The sequence below is a fragment of the Neoarius graeffei genome, chromosome 11 (assembly GCF_027579695.1).
Source record: "Neoarius graeffei isolate fNeoGra1 chromosome 11, fNeoGra1.pri, whole genome shotgun sequence".
Classification (NCBI taxonomy): domain Eukaryota; kingdom Metazoa; phylum Chordata; class Actinopteri; order Siluriformes; family Ariidae; genus Neoarius; species Neoarius graeffei.
This window is the reverse complement of record NC_083579.1, coordinates 7,940,084-7,960,244: the sequence shown is the minus strand read 5'-3', so window position 1 is coordinate 7,960,244 and position 20,161 is coordinate 7,940,084. Positions and strand designations below refer to the sequence as shown.

Sequence of the window (20,161 nt, the reverse complement as noted above, 5' to 3'; positions counted from 1 at the left end):
AGGATGATCTTTGTGCTACAGTGCTTTTGGAAAACACCACTGTAATTAGTGTAATTGTGTACAATCAGTGTAAAAACTGAAAGCCTACATTATGTTTGCTAATTATGTGTTACATGTGAAGAACAATAGCGGGCCTAAAACAGAACCATGCAAGACACCACATTTTACTTTTATAGGCTTGGAAGAATCTCCATTGATACCAACAATATGGAACTGATGCATCAAATAAGATCTAAACCAGGCAAGTTTCACACGCTCTGCTCGAGTCCAACACTGAACCAGAATCCTATCAACAATCTGAGTGAGTTCAGTAGGGTTACTGATTATTTCAACCAGGACTGGTTTTGTATTTTGATGCTTCCAGAAATACGATTAAAATAGCCCCAGGCTTTCTGGAAACCTGAGAGAGATCAGAGGGATGAAGTTTTCATTTTGGACCATGGCCTAATGGTTAGAGAAACAGCTTTGGGACCAAAAGGTTGCTGGTTCAATTCCCTGGACCAGCAGGACTGGCTGAAGTGCCCTTGAGCACCTAACACCCAACTACTCCGGCAAGAGTGGTGGTGTACCTTGTATCTGATTAGTCAAAGAAAAACTGATGACATGATTATCAGTTCAGACAGTAGCCCAGCCAAAACCAAATAAAACTTGACTGTTTTATCCAATCGTACATTTGAGACATGCTACACAACAAACTTGATGGTAGCTTAGTGAGCTAGCTAAATATGGAGAACACCAAACATTTTAACAAGAACCCGTGGTGAATTTCTCTTTCACGAGGACGATCTCCTAAATGACGAGATGCCGTGTGGTTACGGAGTTGCACTGTAAAGGTTTGAGCCAAGCTCAGCTGTCAGCAGCACCAATGGTGTTGAAGACGGAATTGACTTCTTGATCAATCTGAGGTAGCGACATTCCAGCATGGGACAGCCCCAAACTGGGAAAACACTCATTTGAAAAGAGTTCAAAATCATTCTTTTTTCAACCAAGCAAAAGAGAATAGTATGGAGGAAGACACGTGACCAAAAACATTTCTGCTCCTATCTGGAGAAGCCATGGCCTAATGGTTAAAGTAGCAGCTTTGGGACCAAAAGGTCACTTGTTTGATTCCCTGGACCAGCAGGAATGGCTGAAGTGACCTTGAGCAAGGCACCTAACCCCCAACTGCTCCCTAGGCTGCTCTAGGGATAAGAACATCTGCTAAATGCCTCTAATGTAATTATAAAGCAAGATCCACTCCTGTCCGGGTTCGAGCCCTGTGGCCAGCGAGGGCCTTTCTGTGTGGAGTTTGCATGTTCTCCCCGTGTCCGTGTGGGTTTCCTCCGGGTGCTCCGGTTTCCCCCACAGTCCAAAGACATGCAGGTTAGGTTAACTGGTGACTCTAAATTGAGCGTAGGTGTGAATGTGAGTGTGAATGGTTGTCTGTGTCTATGTGTCAGCCCTGTGATGACCTGGCGACTTGTCCAGGGTGTACCCCGCCTTTCGCCCGTAGTCAGCTGGGATAGGCTCCAGCTTGCCTGCGACCCTGTAGAAGGATAAAGCAGCTACAGATAATGAGATGAGATGAGATGAGATCCACTCCTGATGGTATGACATAGACCTACTATACATCCTTGAGAGTATTTAATTAGACGAATGCAAGACTAGTAGTCATCAAAGAATTGTCAGTGTTACTGGAAGTGATGAACTGTACAAATAAATTAAGAATATCTCCAGAACATTTTTTTCTATTTTTTCCGGGTTCAAACCTTTGCGGCCAGTGGAGGCCTTTCTGTGTGGAGTTTGCATGTTCTACCCATGTCTGCGTGGGTTTCCTCCCACTTCAAAGACATGCAGATAAGGTAAAAATGGTTGAACTTGTACGTCGCTCTGGATAAGAGCATCTGCTAAATGGCTGTAATGTAATGTGATGTAGAGTTCTCATCTCTAATTATCTCTAGCCGCTTTATCCTGTTCTACAGGGTCGCAGGCAAGCTGGAGCCTATCCCAGCTGACTACGGGCGAAAGGCGGGGTACACCCTGGACAAGTCGCCAGGTCATCACAGGGCTGACACATAGACAACCATTCATGCTCACATTCACACCTACGGTCAATTTAGAGCCACCAATTAGCCTAACCTGCATGTCTTTGGACTGTGGGGGAAACCGGAGCACCCGGAGGAAACCCACACGGACAACATGCAAACTCCGCACAGAAAGCCTCGAACCCAGACCTTCTTGCTGTGAGGCGACAGTGCTAACCACTATACCACCGTGCCGCCCCGATGTAGAGTTATACAGTAATATCATATTGGTATCTCTGACAAACCATGAGCTGACCTAGTGGTTAGCATATCTGCCTCTCGACTGGGAGATCACGAGCTCTGCTTGCAGTCAGGTCATACCACAGACTATCATAAAAATGGTACCTACTGCCATCTGCTGAGACATGCTGCAATACAGATGTGAGTAGGGAGTCAAACTCTCGCAGTTACAAGAGGCCTGGCCCCACACAGCACGGTGGTGTAGTGGTTAGCACTATCGCCTCACAGCAAGAAGGTTCTGGGTTTGAGCCCAGTGGCCAACGGGGGCCTTTCTATGTGGAGTTTGCATGTTCTCCCCGTGTCTGCGTGGGTTTCCTCCGGGTGCTCCGGTTTCCCCCACAGTCCAAAGACATGCAGGTTAGGCTAATTGGTGGCTCTAAATTGACCGTAGGTGTGAATGTGAGCATGAATGGTTGTCTATGTGTTAGCCCTGCGATGACCTGGTGACTTGTCCAGGGTGTACCCCGCCTTTCGCCCGTAGTCAGCTGGGATAGGCTCCAGCTTGCCTGCGACCCTGTAGAACAGGATAAAGCAGCTACAGATAATGAGATGAGAGACTTCCTTCATTGCTCTTTGGAAAACCACCATCTTATTTTTCCAGAATCATGATATTTGCTGAATAATAAAGGGATGTTTCAGGTTCTAAGGGACCTGGAACATAACATCATGGAGATTTTAAGACACTGAAGAATCTCCTTTAACACGAACAAACTGGTAACTGCGTGCCAAGGAGCTAAGATCTAAACCAGGCAAGAACTTCCCAGCATTCCCTCCCTGGTTATACGTGTTATACAGGAGCCAACATTCTATACATATCCTGCACCCCACTGGCTTCCGGTCTCAATCTTACTGGACGAATTTAAGGAATTACAAATATTTAGGTGGATATTTATATGCCTGATTCGAATTAGTCATCATTATAGTACTTAAAGCTTAGCTGTGTAGTAACGGAATTGGCTAATGAATTAGCATTTCAGTTTTGTCTTTCTTTTAATGGACATTGTTTTCGAAATAAGCGAAACTGGTTTATTTTTGTTTGTTGGTTGGTTATTTTCCCTGTCGGAAGTGTTGTTTTAGGATTTAAGTCAGGCGGATGAGACAGCCAGCCTAGAGAGGTCCTTGCGAAGACCTGCGCGACAGAGATTGAGCGAAAGATCGTTGTGCGCATGCGCAGCGTGTACCGACGGACATGTTGAGTTCGGTATCAGCGGAGGCGGTCGTGTAGTGTCTCGGTGCGCGTCTCCGCCCGCGGTGTTTACACCGCCAGCCCCGGGGTTTGAGCGACACAAGCGGCGGAGGAGGAAGAATAACAACAAAGCCATGAACTCGGGTTTCGACCTGTCTCGCCGGAACCCGCAGGAGGATTTCGAACTGATCCAGAGGATCGGGAGCGGAACCTACGGCGATGTGTACAAGGTGACAACAACAATAACAACAACAACAAGATGCGCATCACATCACATCACATCAGCACAACACACCATCCTGTCGGATTTAAATCTCTCTGTGTGTCACCGCGGTGGATTTAAACAAAGCTCCTGTTCGGATGGTGACATCAGCTGCAGCTGTCAGTGGAGCCGCTCGGCTTGTTTACACTTCAGCAGTCGTAGTAAACAACAACAACAACAACAGTAACAGGATGTGTGTTTGTGTGGCGTCCCAAATGCCTCCCTGTATACTGGACGGTGTAGGGTGCATTATTTTATACCCCCTTTTCAGAGTGCTTGTTTATGATGTCGGAAGTTGTAGCAGCTTGGATCCCAATCCCACCCGGGTCCCTACTGGATATGTAGTGCACTACACCAGCTATTTCAGACACTACGGAGTGCACTTGGATGAGAAGTAGGGATCCATTATAAGGGTCTTATACCCTACCTACTGGAATTAGTCCACAAGGTAGGGTGTTATCCTAAATGGCTTGTTAGTGGACATGTAGTGCACGTGGATGAGAAGTAGGGATCCCTTATACCCTAGTTTGGATGTCTAGTGCACTAGGTAGGGCATGTATTATTATTTCGTCATGTATAGTGCACTTGGATGAGAAATAGGGATCCCTTATACCCTAGTTTGGATGTCTAGTACACTAGATAGGGCATGTCAAATTATTTTGTCATGTATAGTGCACGTGGATGAGAAGTAGGGATCCATTTGACTCCTTATACCCTAGTTTGGATGTCTAGTGCACTAGGTAGGGCATGTCACATTATTTCGTCATGTATAGTGCACTTGGATGAGAAATAGGGATCCATTTGACCCCTTATACCCTAGTTTGGATGTCTGGTGCACTAGGTAGGGCATGTCACATTATTTCGTCATGTATAGTGCACTTGGATGAGAAGTAGGGATCCCTTATACCCTAGTTTGGATGTCTAGTGCACTAGGTAGGGCATGTCACATTATTTCGTCATGTATAGTGCACTTGGATGAGAAGTAGGGATCCCTTATACCCTAGTTTGGATGTCTGGTGCACTAGGTAGGGCATGTCACATTATTTCGTCATGTATAGTGCACTTGGATGAGAAGTAGGGATCCCTTATACCCTAGTTTGGATGTCTAGTGCATTTGGTAGGGCATGTCACATTATTTCATCATGTATAGTGCACTTGGATGAGAAGTAGGGATCCCTTATACCCTAGTTTGGATGTGTAGTGCACTAGGTAGGGCATGTCACATTATTTCATCATGTATAGTGCACTTGGATGAGAAATAGGGATCCCTTATACCCTAGTTTGGATGTCTAGTACACTAGATAGGGCATGTCAAATTATTTTGTCATGTATAGTGCACGTGGATGAGAAGTAGGGATCCATTTGACTCCTTATACCCTCGTTTGGATGTCTAGTGCACTAGGTAGGGCATGTCACATTATTTTGTCATGTATAGTGCACTTGGATGAGAAGTAGGGATCCCTTATACCCTAGTTTGGATGTGTAGTGCACTAGGTAGGGCATGTTCCATTATTTCATCATGTATAGTGCACTTGGATGAGAAGTAGGGATCCCTTATACCCTAGTTTGGATGTCTAGTGCACTAGGTAGGGCATGTCACATTATTTCGTCATGTATAGTGCACTTGGATGAGAAATAGGGATCCATTTGACCCCTTATACCCTAGTTTGGATGTCTGGTGCACTAGGTAGGGCATGTCACATTATTTCGTCATGTATAGTGCACTTGGATGAGAAGTAGGGATCCCTTATACCCTAGTTTGGATGTCTAGTGCACTAGGTAGGGCATGTCACATTATTTCGTCATGTATAGTGCACTTGGATGAGAAGTAGGGATCCCTTATACCCTAGTTTGGATGTCTGGTGCACTAGGTAGGGCATGTCACATTATTTCATCATGTATAGTGCACTTGGATGAGAAGTAGGGATCCCTTATACCCTAGTTTGGATGTCTAGTGCACTAGGTAGGGCATGTCACATTATTTCATCATGTATAGTGCACTTGGATGAGAAATAGGGATCCCTTATACCCTAGTTTGGATGTCTAGTACACTAGATAGGGCATGTCAAATTATTTTGTCATGTATAGTGCACGTGGATGAGAAGTAGGGATCCATTTGACTCCTTATACCCTAGTTTGGATGTCTAGTGCACTAGGTAGGGCATGTCACATTATTTCGTCATGTATAGTGCACTTGGATGAGAAGTAGGGATCCCTTATACCCTAGTTTGGATGTCTGGTGCACTAGGTAGGGCATGTCACATTATTTCGTCATGTATAGTGCACTTGGATGAGAAGTAGGGATCCCTTATACCCTAGTTTGGATGTCTAGTGCATTTGGTAGGGCATGTCACATTATTTCATCATGTATAGTGCACTTGGATGAGAAGTAGGGATCCCTTATATCCTAGTTTGGATGTGTAGTGCACTAGGTAGGGCATGTCACATTATTTCATCATGTATAGTGCACGTGGATGAGAAGTAGGGATCCATTTGACTCCTTATACCCTAGTTTGGATGTCTAGTGCACTAAGTAGGGCATGTCACATTATTTCGTCATGTATAGTGCACTTGGATGAGAAGTAGGGATCCCTTATACCCTAGTTTGGATGTCTGGTGCACTAGGTAGGGCATGTCACATTATTTCGTCATGTATAGTGCACTTGGATGAGAAGTAGGGATCCCTTATACCCTAGTTTGGATGTCTAGTGCATTTGGTAGGGCATGTCACATTATTTCATCATGTATAGTGCACTTGGATGAGAAGTAGGGATCCCTTATACCCTAGTTTGGATGTGTAGTGCACTAGGTAGGGCATGTCGCATTATTTCGTCATGTATAGTGCACGTGGATGAGAAGTAGGGATCCATTTGACTCCTTATACCCTAGTTTGGATGTATAGTGCACTAGGTAGGGCATGTCACATTATTCTGTCATGTATAGTGCACTTGGATGAGAAATAGGGATCCATTTGACCCCTTATACCCTAGTTTGGATGTCTAGTGCCCTAGGTAGGGCATGTCACATTATTTTGTCATGTATAGTGCACTTGGATGAGAAGTAGGGATCCCTTATACCCTAGTTTGGATGTGTAGTGCACTAGGTAGGGCATGTCACATTATTTCATCATGTATAGTGCACGTGGATGAGAAATAGGGATCAATTTGACTCCTTTATACCTTAGTTTGGATGTCTAGTGCACTAGGTAGGGCATCTATTATTATTTCGTCATGTATAGTGCACTTGGATGAGAAGTAGGGATCCAACTGACCTGTTATACCCTAGTCTGAATGTGTAGTGCACTTGGTAGGGCATGTAATATTATTTCATCATGTATAGTACCCTTGGATGAGAAGTAGGGATCCATTTGACCCGTTATACCCTAGTTTGGATGTCCAATGCCCTAGGTAGGGCATGTAATGTTATTTCAGCAAATGTAGTGCACTTAAGTGAGAAAGCAGGGATCCATTTGACCCCTTATACCGTAGTTTGGCTGTCTAGTGCACTATATATAATTTTTTTTTTTTTAAATATTTTATTAATCATGCGTTGATTGGACCTTTAGTGCACTATATAGGGTGTGTAAGGTGTTATTTCGTCATAGTGCATCTAGATGAGAAGTAGAGATCCGTTTGGCTGTCTAGTGCACTCGGTAGGGCGGAAAAAGGTATTATTTCATCATATATCGAGCACTTCGATTAAAAATAGCAATCCACTTGATCCCTTATACCTTGGGTTCAGCTGTCTTATGCACTATGTAGGGTGTATAAGCTGTTTCAGTAAATGTATATTGAATATGTCGTCAGGATCCATTTGACCCCTTATACCTTAGTTTGGGTGTCAAGTGCACTAGATCAGGCATATAAGGTGTCATTTTGTCATGTGTAGCCCACTTACGTGAGAAGTGGGTCTCTATCTTACCACTTATTCCTCGAGTTTGGATGTCTAGTGCACTAGGTAGGGTGAGTACTGTGTTTGTCAGATGTCATGTACTTAAATGAGAAGGTAGAGATCCATTTGACCCCTTGTACATTGCTAGTGCACTAGACGTGCAAACTAATCACTGGTAGTCTGCTGTACTTGGTGCACTAGGTAGGGTGGTGTTCTAAATTGCTTGTTACTGGACATGTAGTGTACTACATCAGGTATAGTTCAACACACTATGTAGTGGACTTGGATGAGAAGTAGGGATCCATTTGACCCCTGATACCCTAGTTTGGATGTCTAGTGCACTATGTAGGGCATGTGATATTGTTTCATCAAATGTAGTGTACTTAAGTGAGAAAGTGGGGATCCATTGGACCCCTTAGACATTAGTTTGACTGATTAGATGCTCTGACTCTGTAGTGCACTCACTTTGGAAGAACTGTTTGACCCTGTACCATTTAGTCTGGCTGGCTGTTGGACGCGTAGTGCACTAGCTAGTGTGTACAAGGTCTGAGTTCATGTTTTATATCTAGAACATGTCTGCCCGAAGTATTTGATCTCTTAGATATTAGTTTTAGGACACATCTAGTGTGTGTATATGTCTGTAGTGCACTTTTATAGGTAGTAGGGAATGATTTGGGATTGAACCAGCTCTCATTTTTTCCCTTTTGGTTCTGGGCTGAATCTTAAATGGCTCTTCATTAGATATATAGTGCACTTCACTTAGCTATCTTTTCTATACTGTATTACATTCTAGTGGAGTCAGGAGTGGTCTAGTGGCGGAGTCAGGAGTGGTCTAGTGGCGGAGTCAGGAGTGGTCTAGTGGCGGAGTCAGGAGTGGTCTAGTGGCGGAGTCAGGAGTGGTCTAGTGGCGGAGTCAGGAGTGGTCTAGTGGCGGAGTCAGGAGTGGTCTAGTGGCGGAGTTGGGCCCTTATTGAGTTATTTGGATGTCTGTTGGACATTTAGTGCACTACGCAGGGAGCTTCCTGGACAGATCGTGCTCTACATTGTGTTAGTGCACTTGCATTAGAACTAGGGAGTGATACATTTGCTTTGCTTGCTGTTGGGTATTTAGTGCACTAGGTAGGGTGAGTATGGTTTTAAGAACCTAGGGAACCTGTTTGATTGCCTGGACACTAATTTCACCAAATGGCATGCTATTTCGTTTTAGGGCACTAGGTAGGTCACAAAAGTAAGTGGTGATTTCTTGTCGTGAAGTAGGGTGTCGTAGACAGAAGAATAATTTTCGGCGATATTTGTCGTAAATAGCTCCCTATTGGACATAGTGCACTACGTAGGGTTCATTCATAATTGTATAACACGTATAGTGCACTTATGTGGCTTGCTATTTGGTATTTAATGCACTAGGTAGGGTAGGTCGTGGATGGTCATTCGAGATTGAGCCAGGGAGCATTTTTTAGCAAGTTGACTTTTAGTGCACCGTGTAGTCTAGTGCACTTGGATTGGAAGTAGGGAGCCACTGGATTAATTATACACCACTTTGGCTGGCTGAGGGACTTTTAGTGCACTAAGTAGGGTGTATTATTTCATTTATTTATTTATTATATGTAGTGCACTTGTAGGAAGGTGTTTGACTTTTTAGACTTGAGTAATGGCAAGCTGTTTAATTTTTAGTGCACTAGGTAGTGAGTTATTCTCTCAAATGATATTTAGTGCACTTTTATCGGAAGTTGTCATTTAGGGATACTTGAATTATAGTTTGGGACACTTCCCTCCCCCCCGGATTCTGTAAATGGTTCGTCTTTTCGTGTTTCGTGCACTAGCTAGGGGTCAGGAGCCGTCCTTTTATAGGCATACGCCGTCTGTCGTGCGCTAGGAAGTAGGGAGTCGTTTGGGGAACGCGATCTAACTTTAAGACGCATCGTTTGTCCTGAATTTTAAACAGTTCCTAATTTTATACTTCATGTCGTGCACTGAATTAACGGGAAGTCATTTGGGACTCGGGCAGAGAGAGTTAGGTAACAGTGCCACGTGTGTGTGTGTGTGTGTGTGTGTGTGTGTGTGTTCCCGTTATTTGTCTTATGCCAAGTGTTTTGATCCTGTAGTGCACTATATCAGGCTTAGGACATGTTATGTGCCATGTGTAGTGACTAAATGGTCATTTGGGATACAGCCAGAGATCGAAAGAAAATACAAAAGAGGAGCCATGTGGTTAATTTGAAAGACTATTTTAGTGAGCTTAAAGCATATTAAAACTCCGTCTGAATACCAAATGACACCGTACTTCCGATAGAAGGGTATTTGCCTCAGCACCCTACATAGTGCACTACGTGTCAAGTGAAGAGGGGTTTTGAAGACGAGACCAAAAGGAAATGTGACCGATAATGGCTCAGATATTTATTTCAAGTCCACTCTTTGGGTCCCAAATGACAGCTTGCTTTCTGTAGAAGTGCACTACCTGACTAGGGGACTACATAGGGCTCAAGATGAAGGGAGACGTTTGTGATTTGAAGCCACTTTTGTTCGCGTTCATGTTTTATTTCTCCTCCTTATTGGAACTAGACCACTACGTAGGCTAGCTGTGTATCTGGGGTTCGTGAACTGAGGATGCAGCCTGCTTTTGAAAGAGGAAGACACAGCGCAGTGTGAGTACATAGTGGCAGATGGTGACTCTCAAGGGGTGTGTGTGTGTGTGTTGGATGTGTTAGATTCTTGTGGGAAAGTCAGGATGAAGACTTGCGATATAATCAAACCCCCAGCATGTAGGGAAGAAAATGTGTGTCTCACTTCCTTTATGGGTGGGAAATGCTTTGGGAGGTGTGTGTGTGTGTGTGTGTGTGTGTGTGTAAAAGCCTCCAGACATGTCCACAAAGTTGGAGCTCTATCCATCTTGTTTGCTCCTAATTGTTCCCATTTCCTCATTTTTGTGGTGTGTGTGTGTTCTCAGCACTTTGCCAACTGAAAAATAGACTCTGCTCTTTTAGCAAATTTAAAATGCCACAGCTTTGGCTGGTGGGCTGAATACATTTGTTTAAAACCCAGCTTTAAAAACAGCCTCGTCGTCGAGCCACCTCCGGCGGTCCCCAGGAATCTCTCAAAACGTACACGAATCTTTTACACTACGTTCAGACTGCAACCTGAAACGACCCATATCCGATTTGTTGTGAAATCCGATTTTTTTGTTAGGCCGTTCACATTACCAATTATATGAGACTTGTATGCGATCTCCAATATGAACGGAAAACGACCCAAAAGTGTCCCGCATGCGCAAATTGACACGTAATAAGCACATCTACGTAATACGCACTCATGTTTTAATGATTTCTTTTTGTTTGTTTGTTTGTTTGTTTAATTATCTGGTTAGTGTTGAAGTGTGAGGTCTCGTGTGTGTTTTTGTTTCTGAACTGAAATGAAAACGTGTAGCCTGGTAACGAGGGTTGACTCCTAAATATGTCTCTAATTTCTATACAAGTGCACTACATGTTACTAGGAAGTAATGGATTTTTAAACTCTATATAGTGCACTCGAGCTTCAGTAGGCAGTCATTTGGGATTCGGCCGCTGTATTACCAAACTCTTAATTCAGGCTTAATAATTTGCACATATTTATTTCATCATATTAATAAACTTTTTTTCTACATTTTTATAAATATTTATTTAGATTGTTTATAGCCAGCTGAATTCTGCAACTTCTCTCAGCGCTGGCTCAAGGTGCAGAAACACCAGTGCAGTTTGCTATGGAGATGAGGCGAGACCTGGCGATGTGGTTTTTGTGGCGGCGGCTAATGAGACCGAAGGTGTCAAATTACTGGAAATTTCCAGAACAATCTTATCTTGTAATACAGGATGGTTTAAGTTATAAATCAGTTATAGAAACTGTTTTATTTAATCAGGCTAACAGATCAACATCCAGGTCCCTACCAAATCCACCATTAGCTTGATCAATTCTGTAAAAGTCTATTTAAATTCTGAAAACTGTACAAATGTTGTTGTTTTCCACCAAAGAGGCGGAATTAGCCAACGCAGAATAGTGACGTTTGTCTCTTGTTGATGACGTGTAGGACGCATGAATGCGACCTGTCCGGTCAGACTGCAGTCGCATGTGAAAATATCGGATATGCGTCGGATTTAGGACCACATATCCAAGCGGCCTGGGTCGCATGTGAAAAAATCGGATCTGTGTCGTTCAGATTGTCAATAACAAATCGGATACAGGTCGCATATGGGCAAAAAAATCGGATATGGGTCGTTTCAGGGTGCAGTCTGAACGTAGTCTAACGCTACGTTCACACTGCAAGGCTTAATGCTCAATTCCGATTTTTTTGTGAAATCCGATTTTTTTGTGAGGTCGTTCACATTAACAAATATATGCGACTTGTATGTGATCCTCAGTATGAACGAAAAGCGACCTAAAAGTGTTCCGCATGCGCACTGCAGGATACGACGACGTCACACGCAGTGAGCATGGCCAGTGTTTACGGAAGTAAAACCGCCCGGTTGCGGTATGACCCATCCAATCTAGCTTGAATAGCTGCATCCCCCCAAATGGAAATCAGCTCCCTAACCTCTGCGTCCTTCCATTGAGAAGATTCAGAACCTTCACAGCCCGAAGCGTCCCTCGCATTGATGTCATGCGCAGGGGCGCAGATATGTTTTTTGAACTGGGGGGGGACAAAAAACTGGGGGGGACAAAGCTGCCAGCAAACCAACCCCAACCCCGATATGCCTGTCAAACTTGTGGGTTACCATAGCAACCAAGCTCGAGCTCGCAACCTGTGCAGTCTGCGCAGCTCAACTAACCGAATATCAGTCTTTGTTTTGTTTTATGTGAGTTGTTGCAACTATGTATACACTGCTGTGCACCTCAATAAACCGAATGGTAATTAGTCTTTTGATTTTTCCGTGAGGTTTGCCTTATGCAAAGAAAGACAGCATAGATGTTTTTTCCTCCCTATAAGTGGGGGGGACCGAGCGAGGTGAATTTAAATCTGGGTGGGACGAGTCCCACCCTCTATCTGCGCCCGTGATTATGCGCCATGTTGTTGTAACTTTTTTGAGAGACCCGCCGCCTACTTCAGCGTAGAATAGTGACATTTGTGGCTTGTTGATGACGTGCAAGTCGGATGAATGCGACCTGGCGGTTCAGACTGAAGTCGCATACGAAAAGGGCGGATAGGAATCGGAATTAGGACCACGTATCCAAACGGCCTGGGTCGAATTTGAAAAAATCGGATCTGTGTCGTTCATATTGTCAATAAAAGATCGGATACAGGTCACATATGGGCGAAAAGATCGGATTTGAGTCACTTCAGCCTGCAGTGTGAACGTAGCCTTAGTCAAGTTGTGTGAAATGTTTTTCGGAGGCCAAACCAAATTTAAAAGCAGATTTACTTCCTGCTCATCAGCCACAAATGACCAAATATGTTCAGGGGACATTTGCATTAGCCACACCCACAAACATCCATAAAAGGCAAGAGAGATCAAGCTGTCAAAAATGACAACTAAACGGTGAAAGAGCACCTCGTAAACAAGCATGGCATGGGCTGAATATAAATTTCATACATTTCTAAATTGATGCGTTTTAAAATTTATTTCCGGAATTGATTACATTTCTGTAAAGCTACTTTGTGATGATGTTTATTGTTAAATGTTATACAAATAAAACAATTTTGAAGTATGCGCGCCCATAAACACACAAGTCTTTGTTTGTACTTTTATAGGGCGCCATTACCTTTGTCATAATCGAATGGCTTGTCTAGTTTGTCTTAAACTAAAATGAATTTCAAACTTCTGAATAAAATCTGTTGAAGAAACTAATCTTTGTGAGAGGAGTAAAGGGCTTCAGGACGTGACGTTCGAGGAAAATCATCAGGGTTAAAGGCATGTCGGGCCGCGTTACACCATCCCGTCGTGATTTTAATCCCGACTCTAAACGCAGATCAGGTTTCTGATCACGTGTAGAATGTTAAGAGTTGTCGGAGTAAAATTCCAAGCGCTTCGTTTTAATACACGCGTGAAGGATGTCATTGGTTTGACCTTGATTAGAAGCGCTTGTTTTATTCGTAGGCCATGTGACCAGAACGTGTGTCATCTGGATATGTTTTCGCTAACTTTTCTAAAACCCTCGGTTCTCCTGAGACCTCTCTTAAAACCTCAGTGATGTTCCAGTGTTGTGTGTGTTTAAACTCGGTCACTGCCCGATTTCGGTTTGGTCTCAGCGGACAGTCGAAAAGGGCGACGGCGTCCTGAAGAGTCTCTGTACCGAAGCAGCCTCGATTGCTGTAGGATACGACACCAGCTTTACCAACGTGTCGCTTCAGACAGAGGTTATTCCTGCTGCTCAGTTATAGGAGGTCAAAATACGGCATCATCTTCCCAGACGTCCGTTTCGGGATCGTGGTGTCAGTATCCGTGAAACGCAGCCGAAAATCAGACGCTCAGTTTGTTCATCAGACTCGGAGGGGTTTTTTATTTATTTATTTTTATTTTTTTATTTTTTGGTGCTTCTTGTCCAAGCAAGAACAACACTTACCATTCCTGCATTTCAGGATGACAGCTCGGGCTGGGAGATGTCTAAAAATAAATCTAACGAGACCCTTTTAAAGTAAATAAATAAATAGCCCCGGTTCGAGATTAGATGAGAAATGTCTCTGCAGTGGTGGAGAGGCCGTGGAAGATTTGGAAATTAAGAAGAAGAAGAAAAAAAAGAAGTTGGACTTGGAACAAAAGCGTTTTACCTGATAAGATCGGAGTATTTTTGTGAGTTGTATTTTTATAAAATAATCACCTCAAGGGTTCATGCGTTGATATTTCACAGCGCTGAATGTGTTATATTACAAATCCTCATCATTTGCCGAATAATTAGATTCGATTCGGTTATGGGGGTTATGATTCGATTCTGCGTCAGGGTGGTACGATCGAGTTTAAATTCCAAGAGCTCTGATTTCAGGGGGTGATATTTCAGTTTGTGGTTGCGATTCAGTCCGTCTGCAGAGTATGAGCTTTGATTTGATTCTGATTCAGAGGGTTATGATTCAGATTCCAGAGGTGATAATTTGATTTGATTCAAATGCAAGTGGTTATGATTGTGTTCGATTCTGATTCAGGGGGTTATAATTGGATTAAATTTCTGATTTATGTTTTTGTTTTGTTTTTTTTGGTTCGGCTCCGAGTCGGGTGTGTTGTGGCTCGGGTTCGGCTCCGATTCGGGGGTGGGGGTGGGTGTCGTGGCTCGGGTTCGGCTCCGATTCGGGGGGGGTGTCGTGGCTCGGGTTCGGCTCCGATTCGGGGGGGGGGTGTCGTGGCTCGGGTTCGGCTCCGATTCGGGGGGGGTGTCGTGGCTCGGGTTCGGCTCCGATTCGGGGGGGGGGGGGTGTCGTGGCTCGGGTTCGGCTCCGATTCGGGGGGGGGGGGGGTGTCGTGGCTCGGGTTCGGCTCCGATTCGGGGGGGGGGGGGTGTCGTGGCTCGGGTTCGGCTCCGATTCGGGGGGGGGGGTGTCGTGGCTCGGGTTCGGCTCCGATTCGGGGGGGGGGGTGTCGTGGCTCGGGTTCGGCTCCGATTCGGGGGGGGGGGGGTGGCGTGGCTCGGGTTCGGCTCCGATTCGGGGGGGGGGGGTGTCGTGGCTCGGGTTCGGCTCCGATTCGGGGGGGGGGTGTCGTGGCTCGGGCTCGGCTCCGATTCGGGGGGGGGGGGGTGTCGTGGCTCGGGCTCGGCTCCGATTCGGGGGGGGGGGTGTCGTGGCTCGGGCTCGGCTCCGATTCGGGGGGGGGGGTGTCGTGGCTCGGGCTCGGCTCCGATTCGGGGGGGGGGGGTGTCGTGGCTCGGGTTCGGCTCCGATTCGGGGGGGGGGGGTGTCGTGGCTCGGGTTCGGCTCCGATTCGGGGGGGGGGGGGGTGTCGTGGCTCGGGTTCGGCTCCGATTCGGGGGGGGGGGGTGTCGTGGCTCGGGTTCGGCTCCGATTCGGGGGGGGGGGGGTGTCGTGGCTCGGGTTCGGCTCCGATTCGGGGGGGGGGGGTGTCGTGGCTCGGGTTCGGCTCCGATTCGGGGGGGGGGGTGTCGTGGCTCGGGTTCGGCTCCGATTCGGGGGGGGGTGTCGTGGCTCGGGTTCGGCTCCGATTCGGGGGGGGGTGTCGTGGCTCGGGTTCGGCTCCGATTCGGGGGGGGGGGGGGTGTCGTGGCTCGGGTTCGGCTCCGATTCGGGGGGGGGGGGGTGTCGTGGCTCGGGTTCGGCTCCGATTCGGGGGGGGGGTGTCGTGGCTCGGGTTCGGCTCCGATTCGGGGGGGGGGGGGTGTCGTGGCTCGGGTTCGGCTCCGATTCGGGGGGGGGGGGGGGTGTCGTGGCTCGGGTTCGGCTCCGATTCGGGGGGGGGGGTGTCGTGGCTCGGGTTCGGCTCCGATTCGGGGGGGGGTGTCGTGGCTCGGGTTCGGCTCCGATTCGGGGGGGGGTGTCGTGGCTCGGGTTCGGCTCCGATTCAGGGGGGGGGGGGTCGTGGCTCGGGTTCGGCTCCGATTCGGGGGGGGGGTGAAATAAACCTTGAGATGAGATATTGTGCCTCGGGTCTGACTTTTAGTGTCTTCTAGAAAAGAACTCTGGTCCTTCACAATACATGTTGATGTATTTAGTTTGGGTTTTTTTTTTTTGTTGTTGTTTTTTTGTCCTGTCAGAATTGGGTGCCAACTTTTTCATCCGAGCTGCTGTTGAAGGGTTCTCTGTAAGCCATGATAGTTTTCCTGTTAACACTCGCTCCAGGAGGAAACACCTGATGTGAAGTAGAGTTTAATCTTGGTGTAACAGATCTTACAGTTCACAAAGGTCTTGTTGAGGGTTTTTTTTTTTAAACTGTCAGATTTATAAACCCCGCCCACTTTTCCCATCTTCTAAAAAGGTGAAGGTGGTGTTTTGGCTCGGCACAAACATTTCTGACCATTTTCCTTCTCAGATGTACGTCATCTCTCACTTTCTGAATGCTAACACGGCTTTCGGATGTTCCTCAGATCTTAGGTCCAAGTCTGCTGAGAATTTGTGTTTTTAACGATATATAAAAAAAAAACAGCCAGTGTGTGTGCACACCTACAAATCTGTCCGTGTGATCATGTGAGTGACTTTTGGTCTGCGAGTGGGCGGAAATTAACCGTCCCCTGTCTGTTATTGCCTGGTGATGGAAATGAAGCAAGAAAGGGAATGTTCCTTCCTCTTTCTCTCTTTTTCCATCCCTCTGTTCTGCGATGACCTCAGATCTGCTGTTCTGGTCGACTGGTGTCTCTCAGTCAAGCCTTACAGAAACGCCATTGTGTGTGTGTGCCTGCGCAACCTCGCTAACTAGCACTCAGTTTATCTCAGTGTCTCCATTTTTTCCTGAATCACTTTGATGATGTACGTTTTCCATCTCAGGAAACTCTTTTCCTCAGCAAACTTTTGATCTCTGTATGATGAAATTGCGAAACACCTGAAACTCTTCTAAACTCAGACTTGCCTTAGAGTTTCTCAACCACAATCGACCTCTGATGTTCACTCCAGAAATGGCAGAAAAGCAGAAACACGCTTTTAAGGATTCCGAACATTCCTTTCCCGTTCCACAGAAAAGCTGCTGACAAGCAGACGGAGGTTCTTCATCACTCAAGCCAAAGCTCTGAAAAATAAACACGTCAAATGTACAGCTGTAACGGTTATTTTTATAAGCTGTTAATCTGTCGTAGGGCTGCACGGTTAACGGCTGAGAATATTTTTGCTCGGTTCTGCAATCATGACTTTTCTCTTTGTTTATTTGAAATAAATTTCCAAATCAGAATTAAGTATTTTAAAAAAAATTTTTAATATAAGCCGAGTTCTAAATCTAAATAAACACATCATAATGTTTTATTATACGACAGCAAAAACTATTTTATTTATTTATTTATAATTACGTCCTTAAAAGGAGTGAGGTCGTACCACTTGGGTTATTTCAGCGATAACAATCACTCCTTCACCAGCCTTCGTCTTTTCTCTTGATGGTCACAAGATTAAAAATTGCAGCTTGTCGTTTTACATGTTACTGAGAAACATGATGATTGACAGCTGTTGCAGAATCGGTTCTGATTCAGGGCTTACGATTTGATTCTGAATCGGGGGATGATTCAGCTTTGATTGATTGATTCAGGAGTTAGGATTTGATTCCATTTCGATTCAGGGGCTTATGATCTGATTTCGATTCAGGGGTTAGGATTTAATTCCGATTCAGGAGTTACGATTTGGTTCGGTTCCGATTCAGGAGGTTATGATTTGATTCTGACTCGCAGGTTTGTGATTTGATTCAATGCTGATTCAGATGGTTCTGATTCAAGAGGTTATGATTTGATTTGATTCAGGGTGTTTTCACACTTGGTCCCTTTCAGCCATCTAGCCGAACTCAGATCGATGACTCAGCATTTTTTGCACGTATGTGAACACTCCAACCGTACCCAGACCCCTTTAAAGCGAACCGAACTGAGACCACCTCAGTACGGTTCGCTAAAAATCAACGGTACAGTTCGCCTAATCTACGCATTGTGAACAAAAAGCGCACCGGGTTCACTTCGCCTTTTTCACTGTAGTTTAACCTTCTTCGTTTGCCGTAGTTGGTCACGTGACTGTAGCAGGGAAACTCAACTTCCTTTTGGAACTTACCGCAGCCGCTTTCTGAACTTGCTGGATGAGTCGGCCACAATAAAAAAGTGAATGTAATGATCGTGCACTGTGCATATTTTCCTTAATCCGCACTATTTTTATTTATTTTTTTTAAGATATTTTTTTGGGCTTTTTGCACCTTTATTGGATAGGACAGTGTAGAGACAGGAAATGAGCGGGAGAGAAAGACGGGGAGGGATCGGGAAATGACCTCGGGTTGGAATCGAACCCGGGTCCCCGGATTTATGGTATGGCGCCTTATCCACCTGAGCCACAACGCCCCCAATCCGCACTATTTTGATCAAAGAATACAGCAGGGTAAGCATGGCAGCAGACATTTTGATTCAAAAGAAAATTACCCAGAATTCCGTGCACTGGGGGTCTGAAGGCCTCTGCATGCTCTTGCGACAAGGCTTTCGCAAATAGCTTTTCGCAGACGGTTGTAATTTATCGTTGAGCGGGGAGTAATAGGCGTGCGCGATGTTATTCACCGGCACAACGCAAGGGGGCGCGAAGTCGCTAGGAGTAGTTGGTGGGTGTGGTTAGTGGAGTGTTTATCCTCCGGTTACTTATAATGACTAGAACTGGAGTCGTATAGATGTACGTACTTCCTCAATCAACCGCTCTTCATGCTGCTCCATCTTCGCTCGTGTTTTTAAAAATGCCGGTCGTGAAAACAAAACAAACCGGGAAAGTAGGGAAGCGAAAGTGCGTGTACAGCGGATGTAGAGTGGACCAATCAGAGCCCTCTTGTCTGCGACGCTGTCTGCGAGGCTTCTGCGGTGGTCACAATTTTTGGGAGGTGCGCGCAGAGCGTCTGTGAAGGTGGGGGGGGGCTACGCAGACGCTATCTGTGACACCGTCTGCGAGGACAGGGTTGTCAGCATAAATTGGCCTTGAGGGCTCTAGAGGACCTGGTGTGAACAGAAAGAGGACTGAGGCCCCATCAAAGCTTAACTGGACCAGAAAGAGAACCCAGTCCTCTTTGTAATAAATTCACAGTGTGAACACAAAAATAACTGAGTTCTTTTTCTGTTGGTCCACTTTTTGGTCCACTTAAAGAGGACTGAGTCTGGTTCCTTTAAAGGGGACCAGGTGTGAAAACACCCTCAGTCAGGAGATTTTGATTTGATTCTGATTCATGAAGTTAAGGTTTGATTTGAGTGCAATTCAGGAGGTGACAAATTTGATTTGATTCAGGAGCTTTTGAGTCGATTTGGAGTCGGGAGGTTGGGCTTCGATTCGATTTAATAAAATTTTAATTTTCAGTGAGGTATTAAGCCGGTGCTTCTCTTTAGCACGGAGTGATTTAGTCATTTAATATCAATATTGTGATAAATTCTCACAATAGACTTTACTGAGATCTTTTTACATCTTTAACGGCTTTTTAAAATTACAAACTGTCAGGAAGCAGCTGATACGGTTTCTTTTAAAGTGTTAAAAAAAACAACTTTGAATCTTTACGGATTCATTCAGTCTTTTAAAATTTATGATGCACACATACTTTTTAGTGTCATTAAAAATGAATTAATGTATTTTTGTGGACATTAAATAAAGTTTCATCATACAGGTTTTTTTTTTTTTTTCTCCCCGTGTTGCTGGGAAGCTGTTGATAAACCTGTACATCATGCTCGATATTGTGTATCGTCGAAATGCCTTTGAGAATCATCGTGATCTTGTTGCCATGTCGTCCACCTTTCCTTCAGATCATCAGCTCTGCAGTGCAGGTGTCGAGGAGCCTGAGGTTCCGATGTCTGGGAGAACATTCCACGTTTCTTCTGCAGACTTGTTTCTGTTACTGCTGACCTCAGATCAGCTTTTATGATCATTTTATCTGAATGTTTCTTTTTATGTAAAACGCAAAAAAACCTCCTTCACCG

The 20,161-nt window shown here is 45.3% G+C and overlaps 1 protein-coding gene across 3 annotated transcripts in view; it reads left to right on the top strand.

Moving 5' to 3' along the window:
• The first annotated feature begins 3,490 nt into the window (after positions 1–3,490).
• Positions 3,491–20,161, top strand: part of map4k3b (mitogen-activated protein kinase kinase kinase kinase 3b) — a 51,225-nt gene continuing 34,554 nt past the window's right edge. For all 3 annotated transcript variants that reach the window (XM_060933355.1, XM_060933356.1, XM_060933354.1), the window contains exon 1: positions 3,491–3,719. In XM_060933355.1, coding sequence (XP_060789338.1) covers positions 3,624–3,719 — 96 coding nt within the window. In that variant the 5' untranslated portion in view covers positions 3,491–3,623. The remainder of the gene's footprint in view (positions 3,720–20,161) is intronic.